This window comes from Lycorma delicatula, chromosome 3 (genome assembly GCF_047948215.1).
Source record: "Lycorma delicatula isolate Av1 chromosome 3, ASM4794821v1, whole genome shotgun sequence".
Classification (NCBI taxonomy): domain Eukaryota; kingdom Metazoa; phylum Arthropoda; class Insecta; order Hemiptera; family Fulgoridae; genus Lycorma; species Lycorma delicatula.
In genome coordinates this window covers 13491436-13514728 of record NC_134457.1, presented here as the reverse complement: position 1 = coordinate 13514728, position 23293 = coordinate 13491436, and the positions used below count along the sequence as shown (strand labels likewise).

Genomic DNA, 23293 nt, shown 5'->3' with positions numbered 1-23293 from the left:
AAAATTATAGTAAACATAATTAATTATAAATCAATTAACATAAATGCAGTATCCTAGTATTTTTATCTTTAAGGCCAGAAGAGAAATTTCATCTTTTTCATTAGAATAAAATTACTAAACCAAGACTTTTTTCTAACAAACTAGGTAGAACAAAAAACTTGGCAATATCTTCAACCAATGATATTTATCAGGTAGCCAGATAACACATTTCCAAAAATTTGACTAGGCACAAGCAAGAAAGTTTTTTTTTTTTAAGTTTCAAAATCATTTGCTATCACGTTTTTTTTCCAAAGAATGGATGGCCAAGTTGCAGTATATTTTCATGATTAATAAGGGATACTTAATTTTTTATCGATTTAAAATTTCTACAGAATAGAAATTAGCTAATAAATGTACAATGTACTATTGCAGTATAGCATAGCTATAACAGCTATACTACTGTAAGCTATAGAACTAGCTACTATTGCAGAAATAAAATAAAGCTACTATTTCAACTTTTTTTTAATTTAACATTTTTTTAATGTTTTTTAAAAAGATCAAGATGAATATTGATATTAATTTATTTAAGCCTATAAAAATAAAAGTGTAATGAGAAAAAAATCATTTATAGTTTCATTACACTTATTTAGTTTAACTTTATTCAGTTTTAATATCAATAAAGAAAACATACCTCAAACAACAAAACACACACAGATGATTGTTTTGTGTTTACAATATATTTTCAATATGGTTACATCCATTAAAGTTAACAGAATAGTTTTAAGACTTTTTTGTTTAACTTATCAACTAATATAATTAATTTTTATTCATTTAAGTTTTTTAATAACTGTGTTCACTTTGAATCAATAACTAGTAAATCAAATTTTTTTTAAAATTTAACTTTTGTGTTGAACACAAAAAGAAATTGTACAATAAAATGTTTTAAGGAACTTACTTAAAACATTTTCAATTGTGTGTTCATCCTCAGCAAAAGTAATTTTCAGTGTGACATTTACAAAAGTTTAAAATTTCAATTTAATATAATGGTAACTATCATCGAGACATATTTAAAAAAAAAAGAAGAAAGATATACGAGATGTTCCAGGTTGTACTCCCCGAACTTCAGGTACTGATTCAGGACACCAAATGAGCAAAAAAGTTCATATCAACATATGTCCTATTTTCTTTGTTTACCTTCTGTAAGCGTGATTTTCGACAAAAAGATAACTTCTCAGGAACGAGTAACCTACTGTAACTAAATTTGGTAAATCTAATACTAGTGTCTTGTTCTACAAAATAAGAAATTTTAAAAACATCACTTTCAAAAATTTGAAAATGGTGGCCATCATAATTTTTTAATCTTCAATAGCTTTGTAATTATTTATTTGATAGAATTTTTACTTATTATAAAATGTATTAAGCATTTTATTTTGAACAGACTGGCATCTCATTTGTAAAAATTCACTGACAAATAATAGAGTTATTACAGACAATTAACTTTTTTCTTTATCTCCAGAACTACCGTTAAGGTATTACTTCAGGGAATGAATGAAGATGATATGTATGAATGTAAATGAAGTGCAGTCTTGTACATTTTCAAGTCCTGAGATGTGTGGTTAATTGAAAAACTCAACCACCAAATAACACTGGTATCTACGATCTAGAATACAAATCTGTACAAAAGTAACTCCCTTTACTGGGATTTGAACCTTTGAACTCTCGACTATGAAATCAGCTGATTTCACCACTAGATCAACCCAGTGGGTTAAACAATTGATGTTTTTTTCGAACCTTTTTTTAAACACAACAAGGGGTGACTGGTAACTGCCTGAAAGATGTTGCCTCAATCGCACCCGTGTGTCATGGCGTAAAAACGCTCCCCTATCTTTAGACTCTTCTTTATGTCCACCCATCGGGGTCCCCTAGTAGACAATTAACCTGGCAGTATGCTTGTGTACCTCCTGTTTTTATCTTTTGCTTGTTTTTACTTCCTCCACTAAATGTAATAAAAATTATTAATAATAAATAAAAATAATAAATTAATAAAAATTATCAGCTTGCACTACGGTGTACAAGCGTACTACTGGGTTAACTGTCTGCAATAACACAATTGTTTGTCAATGGGTTTTTACAATTGAGGAGGTGTCATTTTGTTCAAGATAAAATGCTTAATAAATTTTGTAATAAGTAACAATTTTATCAATCAAATAATTACAAAGATATTGAAGATTAAAAAATTAATATGGCTGCCATTTTGAGATTTTTGAAGGTAACTTTTCAAAATCTGTTATTTTTTAAAACAAGATGCTACTCTTAGATTTGCCAAATTTAATTACAGTAGGTTTACCTGTTCCTGAGAAATAATTATTTTGATGTGAATCACAAAATTGCATCCAGAAGGAAAACAAAACAAAATAGGACTAATGTCAATATGAACTTTTTTGCTCATTTTGGTGTCCTGAATCAGTACCTGAAGTTTGGGGAATTTGTCTGGAACACTCTCTCACTCTCCGAGAGAGATAAATATATATATATATTTTTTTTTGTATAAAAGTGAATGGAATATTACTACTTATTAAGATTTCCATCATATATGTCTGAGTAGAATAGGTTTTACCTAAACAGCATGCAATTAGGACACACGATTGCTTCAGTAGCATAAGAGTCTAGAAAGTTAGGAGCTGGTTTAATTTTAGTTATTACATTGCCAACAATAGGCAGGTAGAACATTTTGGCTTATTTTTTATAAATTTTCTTCAATAGTTTTTTTTTTTATTTATTCTCAACACTGTACTTTTTATAATGAAGAAAATGAAACAACAGAAAAAATGATAGTCATATTGGAGATCACACACAGAACCGATTGATTAGAATGTGTCAAGCTGATCTTTAAACAATCTGCAGGTGGAATAGAGCAGATCTAACTTAAAACTAAAAATAAAATATTGCTAGAAACAAAGGTGAAAATATAAACGATGTGCTTACATTAGTTTCACCCAGTTCATCACTGACAACTGTGAAATCTAGACCAAGATCAGCAACATTTCCTTCATAATTCTTTAAATAAAGTAAATTTTTATACATCACAGAATCTAAAGAAGCCAAATGATGTACATCAACATCATTATGTCTTCCAACCAGTTTTGATAAAAAGAACTCAGCAAGTGGAAGCTCAACCAACAGATTTTCATATAATGCCTGTAACATCAGTAAAAAAAATTAAGTTTAATTATTTAATAATAATAATAATAATAAACAAAACTCATTTTTGTTTTTTCTCCATGGCATTAGTAATCTCTGACAATTTCCCGTTTGGTTGATCGCTGAACTGAAAAATATGCCTAAGTGATGAAGTATCTCTGTCATAAAGTTATACCTAATGAGGCAATAAGTTTCTAATAAAAAATGATAAAATAAAAATCAGCCATATCTCTAACCATCAAGAACTAGACTACGGAGAGGTTAAATATACTAGATGGATATGTTGGACTGATATTCACACCATGATGTATATACTGTTTAGGGTTGGTAAATATTAGACCTATAGATTAGGGCAGTCAGTACACACAGAGCATTTTGAGAGAGGAATGAACAGTAAATACTTAAGTTGTAGCATGTGTTTATTACAGTATATTTTTTAAACACACACACACACACATAGCATATTTTTTAAATACAGGCGGTTTTGAAATAAAAACAAAAGTGAAGGACATAGAAAACTAACATATTTTTCATATTATTTTTCTACATAATTGCCATTCACTGTAACACATTTTTCATATTATTATAAACTTTATTATTTCATCTTCAATAATTTTTATAACAGCAATATAAACCAATTAATTTACTAGTCTGTCAGTTTCTCAAAATTTTAAAACTTTCGCAATGCAATTTTTTCAAATGCAGTCTGATAATTTTGTGCTTATTCTCTTATTAATAATAACAGAGATTATTATTAATTATTTTTAATTCAATAAGTGAAGGAAGTGAAGGAGGTGAAAGTAGGCACACAATTTTCATACCTCATAATTTTTGCAATCCATTTTAACAATTTCAGCTCTTTATCAACTGATCTGAACAAACGACTATCATTTGTTCACAATAAAACACTTAACATTTTATCTAACAAAACATAATTTGATAAAACTAATATTTACAGAACTATTAATGATTAAAAAACATAAATAGCCAACATTTTGGAATCTCCAATAAATTTATTTTGTAGATATTCTTGGGTAAATGTGTAAACTTTATTATACATTATTTAAAATATCTCATCTGTTTTTAAGATATAAATGTTTACTGAAAAAAAAGAACATAAAATGGCGAACAGAGGAGAAATAAAGTGAGATAGGACATTTGTTCAAATAAACTTTTTTACTTTGTTATCCTTAATCGGTCCCTTAAGTTTAGCCAACATTTTCTGGGACATCTGTATGTATGTATGTATATAAATTATTGGTATTACTGATACTTCATTTTTCTACTGTAAGGGAACATTCTAATATTAAGTAAGCATTTAATAAAAATACAGAAAAGTTCCACTATTATATATACTATATGGCCTATTCCACTACAGTAAAACAGGACATTAGGGAAAAGTTTTTAAAGTGAATTTGGTTTTTAGACATCTTCACTCTTTCTTTTTAACATTCAGTCCCAATTTATAAACGGTTACATTTTTGAACTTCTGTAGCGAAATTGTTCATTAATATAAAAAAAAAATACTTTGACTATACAAAAGAAATGTAGACAGGAATTTTCTTTTGAAAGGTCTTAAAAAACATAATATTTGATAAGGTTCAAATTTTAACAAATGCAAACTGCGCGTTCTACAAAAATATTTTGTTAAAATTCTAAAACCCAGAAATAGTAATATAAAAAAAAAAAAATGCTACAAAAAATATATTTTATTTGGGAATGTAAATGTTGCATTGATTGTTGTGTGTTGGTATGTATGCTTTTTTAATAATGATTTGTTTAGAAATTATTGTAATGTAAGTTCAGGTGAATGGTTTCAACTAAAGATCTTCATCAGATGTTTTCTCCATTTACAAGATTATGTCAACCTTGAATATTTTTTCAAAACAAAGGAAGATTAAAAAAAAAACACAATACAGAACTCTAAAAATGGATTCCAGTAAATGTTCCAAATGATCCATCAGGGAACTATTTTGAAGAGGACCAGCCTTAATAAGGTTTTATAGTAAGGTAAGTAATCAAATTTTTATACTAATTGAATTCTTAGAATTTAATTCTTAGAATTTACAATATTACAAAAATTAATTAAATATATTTTTAAACAATTCAAAAAAAAACACCTCAACTGGAAAGGAAATATCAAATAAAAAATAACATCATTCAAACCTGTTACGTTTAATTTTTTTTTATTAAAAAAAAAGCTAAAGGATGAAAAATAAAAAAATTAAAATAAAAAATTGTACCCAAATCATTAAATAAAGGAAATTATTCCTCAAACCTACCAATGTTAATGAAAACAAAAAATTCACTAAAGTACTGCAGCCTAACAGTGAAGCAACAGCCATTCTCTTGCCCACATATCTGTGGGCTTAGTAGAAAACTTGTTAAGATATAGTAAAAATTTCAACCTATTAAGTCATTAGAGGAATGATGGCATCTATCCTGCCTCCAATTGTCCAGATGTTTACACATATGGAAATGTGCAGGCAGAATGTGTGTACAATCATAAAATTGTTTCTGCTGTTTCAAAGGAAATGAATAATGTTCCTATCATTTTTTCTATGGTTGATTTTATTGTACATTTTACAATTCTTCTTTTAAACTATTAATATATCCATAATCTCCGAATTAGAAAATGTCATGTTGCATTTAGATGACTACTTCTTGAATTCTAGACAGCTAACTGGGAAACTAGATATTACACTGAATATTTTACCCAAAAACATTCCATCAATATTACAGGATAAAAGGGCAAAAATGGGGAAAACATTTCCTTGAAAAATACAATTACAATTAAACAATGCTTTCAGCACTGAGTATTCACGGGCTTTATTATTTTCATGGGTCTAAGTTTCTATTACTTAGATTATATCAATCATTAATTGATTAGCATCCTAAAGAAGCTACTGAAAGGTCCTCTCTTTCACTTCCCCTCGTTCTCCCTCCCTCTCTCTCAACAGCTACTGAGATCTCTGCCTGCTATAATTAACTAATACTATAAATTAACACAAAATAAACAACAAATTCTTACTTTTCCCAAAATACGGCCAATAAAGTAATAATGTTGTGTAAAATTTGGATGAAGAAGTTGAACATATGGATTCGGATATAATAAATTATCTTTGGTCATTTTAAAAAATCCACGATTAGGATCAAACGCTGTTTTTAATAACTCTGATAAAAAGTCTCTAAAAATCCCACCACCATCAACACCAGCCTCATCCAGTCCCACTGCACTAACCATTCTGACTCTCATCACTAATCTCAGTTCAGGCTCTGAAATAAAATAAAAAACATACAAATTATACAAAACATATTCAAAAGATTACCAACTTTGTTTCTAAATTTTCAGATTTAAAATTTTGATATGAACTATAATATGAATTAATTTTATGTTTTTTTTAATATACTTCATACTCAAAGAGCCTGCAATTTAGTAACAGATTAACGTCAGTCAAGAGACTGATGTTAATTTCTTTATTACATGGATATGATATTAATGTGGCATTATAAAATAATGGGAATATTAAGGATTAAATTTAAATACATAATTGCTCAACTTTTCATTACAATAAACCTCAGAACATGAGCTAATTATAAATACAGACAGCAGCATTAAATTAAGGTAAAATTCAGTTATGTGTTAAAATTGCATTGACTTAACATCTTGTCATAATGAATATCTACACAGTTTCATAATGGTGGAGATATTCATTATGATAGAATGTTAAGTCGACACAATTTTAACACATAACGACCACCTTCATATGTTTTACACACTTTACACAATAATTCTACTCATGAAGACAAAGTTTTAGTTAATAATAAAAAAAAATGTTAAGTTCCTAAAGATGGAATTCGTTTCCGAAAGCTCTAGGACGCATTAAAAGAGTGTTGGTAAATGGTATATATTTTAATTATTTAACTGACAATAATAATGGTTTTTTTTTAAACAAAAATATACTCTTAAATGTTTGAATGCATAGAATACATTATTATGAAAATTTAGAAACTTCTGTTTATTATTTACTGTTATCAATTTAGTTGATTATGACTGTTTATACCAAAGCATGATAAATCAATTTTTAGATATGATAGATTTATATTTATTTAAATTATTTAGTTTATGATATATAAGGGCTGTTTGAAAAGTTCTCTATCTGACAAAGAAAATGCAAGATTTTTCAGAAATTTTTTTTTATTTTTCAACATAGTCACCTTGCAATTGATACATTTAGACAAATTATTATCCAACTTTTTTTTACTCTCAGTATAACGTGATTTGTCCAACTTTGCAAATTAAATGATTGTCTCAACTTTAACCATATCATTTGAAGTGAATTCTCATCTAGCGAGTCATTTCTTCAAGTTTGGGAAAATGAAGTAATTGCTGGGAGCCAAATCCGGCTAATATGGTCCATGTGGAAGCACTTGAAGCATAGGTGAGTTTTGCCACAATAATCTGAGATGTGAGTGCAAGCGAATTATCATAGAGAAAGAGCACTTTCTTTTTGACCAGTCTAGCTAGAAAAGTATCCTTCAATTGGACCAAAGTGAACCATAATACTCCCTGGTGATGATCCTACCTTTTTCCAGGTAGTCTATGAGCACCGCACCAGAGAATACTAAAAAGTATCAATAATTTTCCTGTAGATGGAACCATTTTTGTTTTCTTGTTTCTCACCTCTCCCACCCACTGTTTATATTGCTGTTTGACCTCTGACATGTAATGGTGAATCATCCATGTTTTATCTACTGTTATAAAACATTGAAGAAACTTAGCGGTATCACATTTAAATAAGTGTGAACAACCTTGAGAAAATTTAATTTGAATGCGTTTTTGGCACAAATGGAGCTCTTATTGGGCAGAAGAACTTTATATATCCAAAACTAAAAAAAAAAAAATTAGTGGATACAGTCTATCAAGATGTTTGTGATGTCAGTATGTTCACATATTTCTCAGTAGGATCGCCTACTGAAGGTAGGATCTAAATAATTTAATATGGCATTGTGGATTTTTGTAATATACTCGTCGGTCTTAGTGGTTTTTGGCCATCCAGTGTTCATCTCTTGAATAGATGTAAGACCACATTTAAATTCATTAGCCCACTTTATTACTACTGAAAAAGCTAGACAAATATCATAGTCATCTGATCATACACGCGCCTTATATGTCAGCACAAGGACTTTCTGAATGACCCTGGTAAGATGTAGCAGAATGAAATTGTGATGTGTAATATTCGATGATATATTTAAGTTTAGAATTTGGATTGTAATATGTTGTTAAACATGCATTTTTTTACTCTATTTTAATATTATTATTATTTAAGAAGGAAGAAGATAAAAGATATATGTAAAAATGTAGATTAACCTGATTGGTACAAGAATAATTACTACACTAAGTATTCATCTATATGTATCCGCATGAAGAAAGCTACAATAGATACCTGAAGACTTCCAAAAACAATGAAGAAACTTAACATATGACATATTCATGTGTAATTATATAGTGAAAAAGATTTTTGTTTCAATATTTATAAATACCTACTATGAGTATCACTGAATTGTAATAATAAACTTTTATTTATAGTTACACATTGTCTTGAGGATATTAATTATTATTTATTTAAAAATAAATAAATTCTCGATAAGCACTGCATAATAGAAAATCCTTTCTTCATATAAATAACAAATAACTAACAATTAAACATGATAATATAAAATAAAAATATTTTAAAAGAGCATTTTAATCCTCCACAAAAAAATACACAATTAACAGAAAATATTTAAAAAATGATTTCAAAGATGCATTTTCAGTGAAAGAGTGATGCCAGTTAACTATAAGTGTGGGTCGAGACAGTTAAAGCAATTAAATTAGCAATTTAAAAAAAATTAAAATATCAAAATTTCATACATCATATCAATCTTATCACCCTGGGTAATATATTGGTCACACACCCTCTTGAATACAGAGGAAATTTAAGGTGCAGAGACAATAGTGATGTACAAAATTAACTCTATAAACTTTGACGGATGAATTGTAATTTGTTAACCAACATATTACATAACATCAAATTAATCTAACATTTGTTAGATTAATTCACTCATATGAAACCCCATCATGACTTAATCATGTTATTCCAGTATAGTCATCAAAACAATAATTATATATAGAATGTGCAAATAAATAATAGTAAATAGTAAGCCATACAATTACTTACCTTTGAAAATACTCATATAATTAACATTTACAGATTTTCTTAAAACTACAAAAAATTACTGATATTTACCATTTTCTGGAGATAATTTATTAAATGCATCTTCGTATAAATAATTTCGACGAACATAAAGTTGTATATTAGGTTCTTGTAGAAAATGACGCGTAGGATTTTGGTGAGTTAATTTATCCTTTAAAATTAGATTGTTAAATACTTGCACTCTTTCCATGAAAGGAACAACAAATGGTACTTCCCGTAATATTGTCAATGTTCTAATTTCTTTAGTCGACAGTGGTACTCCTTCCTCTAAAAGATAAAGATTCAAAGTTTTATGTTCTAGATATTAAGAATTTAAATATACAGATAACAAGAAATATAATTTTTAAAATGTATTCAATAAAAAACATTTTCAAGATTCAGTGATAAAATCTGAAAACAAGAGGATCCATTGATCAAGAAAATAGTATACTACTTAGCTAAACAGACAGCATGGTCAGGATGCCAACTTTTCCTTCAACTAGTCATAGGTTCTGTCCCCAGCATGTTTCAAACATTATTCATCTCATTATATAAAATAAAATAAAAAATTAATTTAACTGACCAAAAACTTGTTAAAATTAATGAATAAATGAATAATTATGATAAAAATATTAACTATAAACAATATCTCACCTAATTTCAAAAAGGGTTTCCACAAAAATATGTTCAAAAATACAATATCTAGGTTTTATAATGTTTATTTCTAAACAGTGTAACCTAATTGGCATATTTTTTATACATGAGGTTTGTTTAAAAAACAACCAAACATTAACACACCAATGGAGATATTTAGTGACGTGCAGCTGACAGCATTGTGTTCCACATAAACTCCTCTGTAACCATATGTTGTTCGATTGTTGAATCTTGTATAGTTTTTGTGTTATTGCTATTTCAGCAATGTGTTTGTTTAAATGTTAATAGCAATTTTTGTAATGTGCCATTATTTGATGATTTAACTTTTGTCTCAATGTCGTAGCCGTAAACCCAGCTTTCGTCTCCTGTTATGATCTTTTGTATGAATGTTTCATTGTCATTGGCTTGTTCAAGAAGTTGCCAAAAAACATCCACTTGATGGTTTTTCTGCTGTTCAGTCATCAAGCGAGGAACAAACTTTGCTGAAACTTGATGCATATTCAATTTTCAGACAAAATGTCACGGCACAATCCAATTCAGATGCTAAACTTTTCTGCAAGTTCTCTGACAGTCAATTGGCAATTTGCATGCACTAGATCATTGATTTTCTGAACGCGGGTATCATTAGTTGAAATCCAAGGCCTTCCTGTTCAAAGGGTCATCTTCAATTGACTTGAGACCACTTTTAAATCGTGAAACCTTCGTAACATTGTGTACGACCCATAGCATCATCTTCACAAGCTGGTTACAAAAGTTTAAATGTTTTCTGTGAAAGTTTTCCTGTTTCACACAAAATTTTACATTGTATCATTGCTCCTGAAAATCGCACATTATAAAAATCACTATTAACACTTAAATATGTTGCACTCAAATAACAATAACACAAAAACTAAACAAAATATCAACAATCGAAGAACATGTGGTTACAGAGGTTATGAGAAACACAATGCTACCCCAACCGCACTTCACTAAATACCTCCATTGGCATGTAATTAAAAATTTTCAGTTATTTTCTGAACAGACCTAGTACAGTATAGATAAAAAATGTGTTGTTTGCACAACATGCATTCTTAAAACCATAGCACTGAAATGTACATAAATTACACCAAATTGTGCAAAAAAAAACTGGTACACTTTCTGACATTTTCACTTAGAGAAAAATAATTTCTCTAACCTCTCCTTATTGGTATTTAAATTCGTATAATTTTTACGATAAAAATACTAAATTGAAGACCAAATAGAAAGCCAAAGAAATTAAAAGACTACTTTTTTCATGGATTTTAAATGTTGTTTTTTAAAATATTTTTCATGAAAGTCTATCACATGTATATGAATTCTTAATTTTAATAATATTTAATCATCTGGTAAAAAATATGAAATTTCAACTTTTTTTAAGAACAAAAAAAGCAACTGTAACTGACCTAATTCTTCTCTAGTAAAAGAAGGTAAATTATGGAACAGCCTATAATGTTGTCTTAATCTGCCTCTCCTTCTTAATGCTAAGTCCGATGGATTATCGAGAGACAACTGGACTGATTTTGAAATCCAGTGATCATCCGGACAAAATGGCCTCCTCAAATCCCTGGCATATAATTGTCTCAACAATGATACACATGCCTGTAACAAACGGGTGCAAGGTGGTTTTATAAAACTAGCATCATCTTTATAAAATTACCATTAATTATCATTATACATTAAAAGAGGTTTTGCCCATCCTAAGAAAGTTTCAATGACTTTATCTGCACAATAAAACTTGACTTAATAACTTTGATCATCTCAGAATGACTGGAATCTGAGGTATGAAACAAAATTTAAATAACAATTTAAATCAACTATTGTTCATACTTTTATTAAAAAATCTTCAAATTCATTTAAATAGCTCTATTAATAGTTACAATTGCAATTATAATTACATGTAGTACCATCTCTTGCCATTCATCTGGAGGTTCTGAGTTCAAATCATGACCAGGCATGGAATTATTTCATAGGCTATAAAATTTCATCTATCATCAATTAACTGTAATTGGGTGTCACCTATAGTCAACGAAGGAAAAAATTAATAATGCTGTGAAACTTTATGATATATAAATGTATTTAAAGCAGTCTATATGTAATATTTTTAAATCTGCTTTTCAAGCAATTTCATTTAATATTCCATCTAATGAATATCAAATGATTTGATGTTCAGTTTTGTGAAATAGTTTCTGCAGTTCATCATTTTGTTTTCTTCAAACTGTATACTGCTTCACTCGTGTAATTGAAACAAACACTGTCAGACATAATTCCAGAAATCAGTACAGCTATTCTGAAGTTACAGGAACATAAACAAACATATTGATGAATGAATAAACAACATTACTGCCTAAACACATTACCAAACTATTCCAGTATCGGAGAAAATGAGGGACAGAAATAATTATAAAAAGAAATCAATATGACACATCAAACTAGATATGATAGTAATCTTTAGTTGTTATAAGTAATGGGAATTATTAAAACAGCAATATTTTTAAGGAAAAATTTGCTCTAAGATAAATAAAGATAAAAGTTCCAAACTAAAAGACTTTAGTATGGGACAATATGATCTTTATTACAGGCAGTGTATAGGTGATTCTATCATTTACATATTCACTAATTGACACTTGTTCATTTCATAGGGAAGTTCTGGGTTAAAATCCTTGTCAGCTTTGACATTTTTCTTATGCTACAAAAATTCAATGCTAATCATAAAAAATAGCCTATAGATGCCAAAGTGAAATATAAATACATTAGTAAGTATTTATAAAGCATGTACTTATAAAGAAAGTTACTTTCTAATTCAAATAATCCCTGTAATACATGCAAATACAAATTTTAATTTGTAAAATATGTAAATTATAAAACAATATAAATAATAAAATCTACAGTATGCTGCTACAAGTAGATATTAATGTTTCTTAATTAATCTAAGGAATTAATACTTTGTATTGAAGATTTTTTTTCATAGCAGCAGTGATGATATTCTATTAATACTGACTTGTTCAGCCAGTATTTTTACTGACTGGATCAGCTGTAGTGTAGTTTGATAATTTTGATTTAAAAAACAAATTTTCAAAATTTTGCTGCAAGGTGTCACATTCAGTACAGCTATTTATTCTACATACCATTTTACTTTGGTTTATAGAAGAAAAACAATACATAAAAAATGTCAAAATATCTTAAAATATATTTAATTTTTAGTAAACGGGTAATTTTGAGACTTAACCTATTAGAAATTGAACTTTGAATTTTAGTTTCGCCCAATATTATTTTTTTCATTACTTTTTTTTACTTTAGTCATTAATACTGTAGTATAAATTAGAGTAACATGTCTTTGTTTTCATTTTTTTGTTTCACATTTAAATGAAAATATCTATTAGTGGCAGTAAATATAAAAACTGAAGTACTATTGACCATCCTCAGAGAAAAAAACACGTAAGTGATGTGCTGTGTGTAGAACTAAGAATCAAAGGCGCTGTATGTGAATGTGTCATTGTGTCAGGTATCACTGCAACTCAAAAAAGGAAAAACCTGTTTTAAAAATTATCATAAATAAAATAAATGGCTCTTAATTTTATGTAATGAAATAAAATAATAATTTAGAGATTTTTAAACGTTTTTATTTTGAAATCAAAAGTATTACACATGGACAGAAGTACTAATGGTACATCACTAGTGATAAGAATCAGAAACAATAATAAAATTACTTTGCTTGAAAATACATTTCTACATCCTTATGACAATATATAAGAAACAATTATTAAATACTTGTATGCATCATAGTTAGGCTATCAGTAAGATTTATATCTTAATATTTTGTCATTTCATTTTTCAATCTGATAATTAAATAAGAATAATAAAAATAAAAGTAAATTAGTAAATATGTGAAAAAGTGATAAACAGTAATAAACCCACAATTAGTAGCTGAATTATAATCTATTACATTGCAATTATTAAATATTTAAGTTTAACTATAATGACTTGCCTAATAAAAATTTCCAAGAAGTGAGGAGTAATTATCACCAATAAATACAATAAATAACAATACCTGATTTAATATGGTTTCAATCTGAACCGCAGAGGTGTGGTTATATCACAGGCCTTGTACTTATGCTGCATGAATATTTACAGATATAACAGTGAAACATGTTAATATACTCAAATGATTTTCATTATGCTAGCTATTGGCAGGAAAAGCACTGATGACAAAAATTATAAGTTAATATTATAATTCTCAATTACACCATTAGGCGATTCCAAATATTTAAATTAAGTTGTAAATATTATTATGAACCTAGTACACACAGTACCTTAAACAAGTGGTTCCACATCGGTGTGTTGGCAGGAGGGATTGCTTCAGAATGTATAACTGTTTTATATTGATCTTTAACGCTAGGTGTTGATTCTGGAAATGCAAGTTCCACCAAACCAAGACTTACTTCTTTCAATCTTAAAATCATCTCTACTAACATTGGTACAGAAAAACCCATCCGTTCCAATCTAGACACTAAAAAAGAAACACAAGAATCCAATACATAGACATTTTTTTCAAGTATTTAAAAATAAACATCATTAATAAAGCCAATTCAATAAAGTAATTTATTTATTACTAAGTTCAGTACTTAAAAAAAAATTACAAATGTACAAACTCATGATTATCAAGAACTATAATAATAATGAACAGCAGCCAATGAAGTTGCATAAATGAGTCATGAATTTGTTAGCTTATTAACAGAAATCCACCTACTCCAGAACAAGTATCAGCTTTTTAGAAGTATGAAAGCTCAAAAAATATTCTCATTCTTTCAAGAGATTTTTCATTAAAATCAATAAGATATTCTATGAGAGTTATTTGGAAATTAACTTCTAGTCCTCAGTATTGCATGAAGTAGTGGGAGTAGCGATTATATTATTGCACAGTTGAATAGCCTGGTTCAGTGTAATGCTAGTATGTTATAGGAAATATTACTTGCTTGTTAGTTCCTGTAAAACTCTTGTTTGAAATGGGTGCTGTCATAGAAAATCCTGCTGGCTGTGAAGTGTATACCGTTGTCAGTTTCCTTCATGCAAAAAACTAGTCAAATTCATCGTGAACTTTGTACAGTATATGGAGGGCTGAGTGACAGAGCAGTAAGACAATGGTATCATATATTTTGGGAAGGTTGAACAAACATTCGTGACAATGAAAGAAGTGGTCAACTCAATTGTCACAAATGAACTTGTTGCAAATGTCAATGCGAAAATTTGAGAAAACTATCAATTCACGATTACAGAATTATCTGAATCTTTACTCACATGTTGCAAACAGTACTATATGAAATCGTAATTGATAGGTTAGGCTTCCACAAATTTTGTGCTCACCCAGTAATTAAGCTTCTTTCTGACAAACTCACAAAAAAGAAGATGGGGTGCCTAACTTTCCTTCACCATTAGAAAAGATGTGGTCAATCCTTGACCACATCGTAAAAGATCATAAGACATGGATAAGATTTGTTAAAATGGAAACAAATACTCAATCAATGCAGTGGGAGCACACCAGTTTTTTTCAAAAACCCTTGAAGAGCAGTCAAACACATCTTCTTCTACATATGTTTTGTCTGTTGACCTCTATCTTGATTAATACATCCAGACTGCCTCAACATAAATTCTTCAAAAAAGGCTCAAAAAAGTTTCCAAAAATGGAATTAAATTTTTGAAAAGAGATTTAAAAAGGGGAAGGCATAATTTTTACCATTTTTAATTTTTTACTTTTGTATATGGTCATAGAAATCTGAGCTTTAGTCCAATGTAAGTATTTATTAAATTATTTAAAAGTTTTAGGTCAATCAGATTAGGGGTGACAGATTATTTCTAAACAAATGGTTGCCTCAGAACTCAAAACCTTGTTGACCAAAAAAAAATAATTGAAATTTGGCTATAAATATTCCAACTTTTGTCTGATTTTCAACCCCATTAGATACGAGGGCACAAAGTGCCCAAATTTTTTTTTTAGTACACTATTAATTTTTTAGCTTTGTTGAATAAAGTTGCACCAAATAAGACTATTTGGTGCAACTTATTGAAGTAAATTTATTGAAGTAAATAATTGTAAATATGCATAATTTTGATGATAAAAACATCATTTACTCAAAGGAATCAACCACAACCCAGAATTTTTACTAAGAATTTTGATTTTTTCTCATTATACTTTTAAAAGTATAAATTGTGCAATATTAATATTGCACAATTTTTAAGACAAGAAGTCATTTGATCAAAGTGTAAAAACTGAACCCAAATATTTTTAACAAACATTTTCACTTTTTCACAATTGTACTCCAAGTATTGCATAATTAAGTCGTTAATATTTAAAAACCCTATGCTGTAGTTGAAATAAACATTTGTCAAGGAGAAAACTGGGAAAGTTACGCAGCCCTCTACCAGCATTTTTTAATTAAAGATCAATACTACATTAGAATAATATAGAAATTTTTCATCGTTTAAAATTACTCTTATCTCTTATCCTTCTCTACCTGATATTCATTTCATTCCAGTGAATATTCAAATAAAAAAATGAAAAGTTTAAAACTAACATAAAAATATTTTCAATAGGCAATTATATTTCAGGTTACATTAATAAAATGAAAATTACAATTAATGTGAAAATAAAAATAAAATGACAAATAGAAATTCAAATGATTGGATGTAAAATATACATGAATGACTACTCTAGCAATCATTAGATCACTTACAATAGTAAACAGAATTTGTGAAGATTCTGCCAACAAATAATCTGTTTATAACATATTATAAAAAATACAATAATTAAGAATAATAAAAAACAAATTGATGACATAGTTACCACATGCATTGTCATCATTATAGAATTCAGCATCGTGAAGAGTACTAATAAATAACGAAAATAATGAACAAAATGTAGCTAAAAGCGGTACGATACGTCGAGTTTCATCAGGTGTCATTGACAAACCACGAGATAATACTGTCAGTAATGGTGTTGGATTACCAAACAATGACATACGATTAGCTGACATTATCAATTTCCATAATTCAGAAAGAAAATCATTTCGCAGAGCCAATGAGAATAACAATCTAAAATAACAGAAACAAAATAAAAAACTCATATTTAACAATGCAGAATGGTGAAGAATTAAGTAAGAAAAATCAAAAACAACAAAATAGATTAATATTATTATTTTTTAAATTATTTTACTGAAGTGGCCAGTAATTTTATAAAATAATGTCACACAGCTACATCTAATTATGATGCATATAAATATCATAATATAAATTTAACAATACGATTACAAAGGATCCAAACATTTACTGATCGCCAGATCCCTTACACTAACCCACCAAGTTGGTCTATTGGTGAACTCGTAATCGCAAATCAGTTGATTTCAAAGTCGAGAATTTTAAGTTACAAATCCTAGTTAAGTCAGTTACTTTTGTACGGATTTGAGTACTAGATCAGGGATACTGATTTTCTTTGGTGGTTGGGTTTCAAATAGCCATACATCTCAGTCACAGTTGACCTGATACTGTACAAGACTACACAATTCATTTACATTCATATATATCATCCTCATTCATCCTCTGAAATAATACCTTACGGTGGTTCTGGAGGCAACAGAAAAAGAAAGATCCTTTACACTCCTGAAAATTTTTAGTAACATTTTAAGGCAAGGAATAGTTTTTAATAACCAGATTAATTTTCATTAAGGTGTATCATGATGAGATGACAATTTATTGATGATTATGAAGACTATATTTTCTCTTATTTAGAATAAATTGGATTTACATGAAATACAACTTGCAGCATAAGTTACATTCAATACAATCAGGTACAATAAAAAAAAGGCTACAGAGTAATAGCTGACTTGACAAAAATATCTGGTCTTGACTTTGATAAGAAGGATTAGATTTTTTTAAGCACTTAAAAACTAACATTTTACATATGAGAAAAATATTTATAAAGACTGTGTAGAAGGAAAAATTGATGATTTTGAAAATATTCTTAAAATGTTTTCAAGCTCATTTCACAGACAACTGCTTTCAAAAGTACACTGATATACAATGAATATACTTATACTATGAATATACTTATGAATTAATTAATCAATTCAAGGATTAGACTGAAATATTTTTAACAGTAATTATTTTAATCTAATTAACCAAAAATTAATGATTTTTTAAAAAGTTTAATTGCATTTATTTATTTGGTTTTTGTAGCAGAATATGCATTATTAACAAGATTTAATTCGATCAATCACATCATATATAATGAAAAGCCACGGTCAGGGATACTAGATGATATGATCTACAACTGACACGCAACCATTTAAAAAACTTGAAACTTTAAAAGAATACAAAATATTATACATGCATAATTTCTGACAAGATCTATCTAGTGGTTTACTCTCTAAGAAACATATATTAATAACTGATGACTGATTGTGACTGATGAACTGGGCAGTTAAAAATGAAAGTCATTAAAAACATTAATTAGCTACATTCAGCCTAAAGGGACAAATATCAAGAATATCAAACAGCTAGAATGTAATTAAACATCTCAAATCTTACTTTAAAACTAGAAACACTAATACTAAAAATAATAAAAAAAGTAGAAACTGTAAACAAATGTTTAATTAATAGTAAAACTACATAAAAATGCATTTCTTGGTTACGAGAAAATTATTGGTTAATGTAAAAAAATATCACAATGAACTATTTTTTGTTTTCCTTATTAAATTTGTCTAACCCTTTTAATGTTCTATATCAACACATCTAATTATTTTCTAACATAATAAGGAAACTTTTACTCTTTCTTGGATACTTTCAAACATTTTACACAGAGCCAACATAAATTATTTTTGTATTCTGAACATGCACTTAGACCTTTTTGTTATAAACAGCTGCGAAGTTAATTAAATTACATTTTTAACACACTTTAACCCACAAACTAGCAATCTCTAAATTGGCAATATATTGCTTGTTCAACTACAGAACTCGTAAATCTGATTTGACACAGAATTATAATATGATTTTATAGTTGTTTCCATTGTGATTGTGGTACTTAATAATACAATAATTTAGGTTCACTAAGGTTTACTATAATGTTTAACATAAGTTTTATCTTCCACATCCTTTAAACAATAATGCTGTGGTATTTTTAACTTTTAATACAGGATCAGTCAAATATAAATCAAACTTTTGTTTTTAAGATCTACTAATACAGAAAAAGTACAAAACATATTTATTGTTTTTCTATGTAGTCTCCCTAAAGTTCTATATATATTTTTCCCAAAGTGTAGGAAGCTTGTGGATAAAATGTTATAAGTATGAAGAACCTTCTTCATAAAAAGTTTAAGGACTTATCACCAGCAAAATGCGCATGAACTCGTGTATTTTTGTCACTCATCATACTTGTCCTTGAAAATCTATTGTGACTATTTTCTACAGCTTTACACCCTGCTTTTAATTGGCTGGACCAGTAACAGATTTGGTTAAATAACCTCATATCCCCAAACTGTGTACAGAGTCTTGTCAAAATTTCAAAGGGTTTGATGCCATTAATCATAAAAAACTTCACCATATATTACACAACTGACAATGTAACTTCTTGCACTAACACGATGCTACTGACGACCTTGGCAAATGCTGAGTCAGCTGGAGCATCACTCCCCTACTCACATTTCCACCATCAATATCCGAACATGCCAGCTCACCACTAATATTCATACACAAGCCAGCCCATGTAAAGTTAAAAGTCCATTTTATATTTGACTGACCCCATATATCAATTTATTTATATATTATTTGAGCTTTTTCTGTTTGTACTTGGACTAATTTTCTTTATTCCGAAGAAAAATCATACTAAACCTTTGGGAGTGGAATCATAGAGCACAACATTTTTCAGAGGTATAGTTCCCATACATGTGGCTGACAACATATTGTCAAGAAACTTGTTTAATATATTTTTATAATCTCCTATTAGCTCTACTTTTATTATAAAATAATGAATAACAAATAATTTAATATGTAAATAAATCAATTTCTTCAAATATGCAATATATAAAAACTATAAGAATAATAAAAATTTTAAGTTAGACTTTGAAGAAAATAAATCTATAGGTAGACCAATCTGGTCAATACATTTCTGTTCCTTAAGTATACATCTGTTCCATGGTCCCAACTTCTGACAGTTAATACAATAGGTTCAACTGTAATTTACATGCTTATGTACTACCAGAAACAAAATTGCTATTTTTAAATAAATAATGTAATGAATGTATTAATTTGATAAGAAAATAGATTACAAATTTTTTTATAGGAATAACCACAGATATTCAATTACATAATGCCAATGTGGAACAAAACTGCACTGCTGTCTTGGGGCAATTTGTTCGTGAATCAGAGGAAAAAACAATCTTATTCAAATTTTAATAATCAAAATAATTATTTAGTTTGTTTACAATCAATAGATTCTTAATTAAATAACTTTCAACGTTTCTTTTTTTGTAAAAATTTGTATCAACAATATAGAAATTCATGGAGTTGTTAAATTTTTCCATAATTTTAATTTTTAACCTTTTCTCAATGTTCTGAAGTAGTAAAAAGAGGTCAATCCAGAACAATTTGAATTATAGTGAAAACAAACAATAAGGAAAAATTGAAAAACATCTTAAAAATTTCAGAATAAATTAATTACAATTTCTAAACAGCTTTTGAAACAACTTTTTTGTTTGATATTATGTAATAATTATAAACATCCAATAAATCTGACATTATATACTGGTAAAAGTGAGTGAACATTTTGAATACTTAAATTTTTAAACAATGTTGATATTTAGAAAAATTAAAATAGAATTTTGAAATTTTACACTTACCAAACAGGTTTATGAACATACTTGACTTTTTTTATACTCTTCAATTGGATGACGACCAAAATAAAATGAACAAACCAATTGAAATGAAGATTAAAAGAGGGAATTATCGCACATATGCATTTGTGTGCTCTGGTTAGCAGCAGTTTAATCTACTAACATTTAAAAGGTTGAGTGTGATTTTTAAACATTGAATTTTTTACTTTTTTCTATGTCAATTGAAAATCTATAGAACAACATTCTTACAACTTAATTTAATTTAAAGAATGAACTTCAAAAAATAGGCATTATAACAATTTAATCAATTTTGTTCTGAGTTTTATGGTTATTTCAATAAGACATGTACAACTTTATTTTGCTGGTTAAGAAAATAAAAATAATTAACTGGAACCTACTTATATCAAAAAGTAACTTTTGACTTGGTTTAAAAAGTGCTTCTATTTTATGATAAGTTTAAAGAGAATATTTCTTTCTTCTGTTAAAAAAGGTTTTTCCTTATCTACTACAGATTTTTTCCTAATAGTAAAATAAATTCAACAGTTTCTACTAATACACGAAATTAAAGTTTTTATAAAATATTTTTATATATTTTTTATATTTAAAATACTTTTATATTAAAATTTTTATAGCCTAGTCAAAACTACACAAATCAAAGGTGATAAAACGATTGTAACATGGTGACGTGCCGGTTTTCTCGAATCTTTTTGTTGACGTTTTGGATCAAACCATCCATTATCACCAATGGCCGACCGGCCGTAACGTTCTTCATCATGAATAATCATTTACCTTTCCTAATATGAATGGCATCAATGTCTCAATTTAGCGTTACTCATAATATCTAACATCACAAATTTTCCTATGAATTTCGATCACATAACTGTTTTTTGCCATAAAAAATTGAATTACTCCTCATACTTTACAATCTGTTGGATCACAAATTGTAGTACTCATTATAAAAGGATGAATATAAACAAAATTAATAAACTAGTGTTGCTAAAAGCTAATTGAAATAACCGATTCATTGATCGATTGAAATGATAGAGCCATTCAAGCGCCTACTGTTTACATCGTGCAAGTAGGTGACAAATTCAAAACAACCTTACTTTAAAAACACACCTTGTCTATTGTTCACAAGTATTTTTAATATAAGCTGCAATTAAATTATGAATATGTCAAGGTGAGCATAGTCTACATCAATATTTTATATTATTTATTAATATACTTACTTATATTCATAACCAGCTAACTTATTAGACATTAATAAATTATGACATATTTGACTAATAGGTTGTATAATCGGTATCTGTTTATATAAGCTGACAGCTTGTTGTAACCCATTCACAATATTATCATCATTTAATAATTCTGCACACTCTTTTAGTAACTGAAAACAAAAATAATAAAGTAAAAACAGGAAGTAATTACAATTCTTAACTTGCTTTGTATAAAAGATATTTATGTGTAAACTACTATGTATAGCTCAAAAATATGTGATACATACACAGTACAAAAGAATATTTGTGATTTACAATCACAAAAAAAGTTATTCTAATAAAATGTAATTCATTAGCATCAGTAATTGCAATTATTATTACTTAGGATATTTTCTATAACTTGGATTACTGAATTCTTAAGCAGCCAAACAGAACAGGGTGAAAAAATAGACACCTCAAAGCAGAAACAATTTGGCTAGGGTAGACTAACTCCAGTAGAAGGCTCTGTGATCCTCCAGATCTGGGATGGGCATTTGAATTGACAACCTGAACAGTGAAAATTTTGTTACAAAAAAAAACATCATAGCCACGCATGACAGACAGGAATTAAACATTAAACAAAAAGAATATTTAAAGAAATAAAGATGTGCATATGGCAATCGCACCGTAGATGTAAGGAACACCTTCTCTCTAAAATATGAAAGAGCCTGCTTAGAAAAAGGGAATGGATGATGGTATGGGAGATCTGGTTTCAATCAGCATGAGAAGGTGATGGAGACTGATAGGGAGGCTTCAAAGATGTTGCAAAAGCCAAAATACACCAGGGACTTTAAAGCTTAACAAGTAAGTGCTAAAGAGAAAGAATTTTTAAATAAATAGCCTTAGTGGTGACTGATAATACCACTGGTTTAATGTCATTTCTGGGCATTCCTTTTCATATTTTGTCAAGACATTCTTCTCTGGATTTTTGCCGAAAAATCTTTTTTAAATTTGGGCAGTTTTTTGTATGCCTACCCACATTAGTTAAATAAAAAAATAAAAAAATGTAAAATAAACTTTAAAGCAAAAAAAAAGAAACAGACAAAAAATATACCAAAACTCATACTAATTT

General features: G+C 28.2%; 1 protein-coding gene across 1 annotated transcript in view; it reads right to left on the bottom strand.

Moving 5' to 3' along the window:
* Window positions 1-23293, bottom strand: part of LOC142321391 (ubiquitin-protein ligase E3C) — a 70538-nt gene that overhangs the window by 21408 nt on the left and 25837 nt on the right. The window contains exons 7-13 of the mRNA XM_075359433.1: window positions 22195-22352; window positions 16927-17174; window positions 14399-14595; window positions 11492-11687; window positions 9471-9704; window positions 6212-6456; window positions 2965-3177 (exon numbers count right to left, since the gene is read on the bottom strand). Of these exons, the coding sequence (XP_075215548.1) occupies window positions 2965-3177; window positions 6212-6456; window positions 9471-9704; window positions 11492-11687; window positions 14399-14595; window positions 16927-17174; window positions 22195-22352 (1491 nt within the window). The remainder of the gene's footprint in view (window positions 1-2964; window positions 3178-6211; window positions 6457-9470; window positions 9705-11491; window positions 11688-14398; window positions 14596-16926; window positions 17175-22194; window positions 22353-23293) is intronic.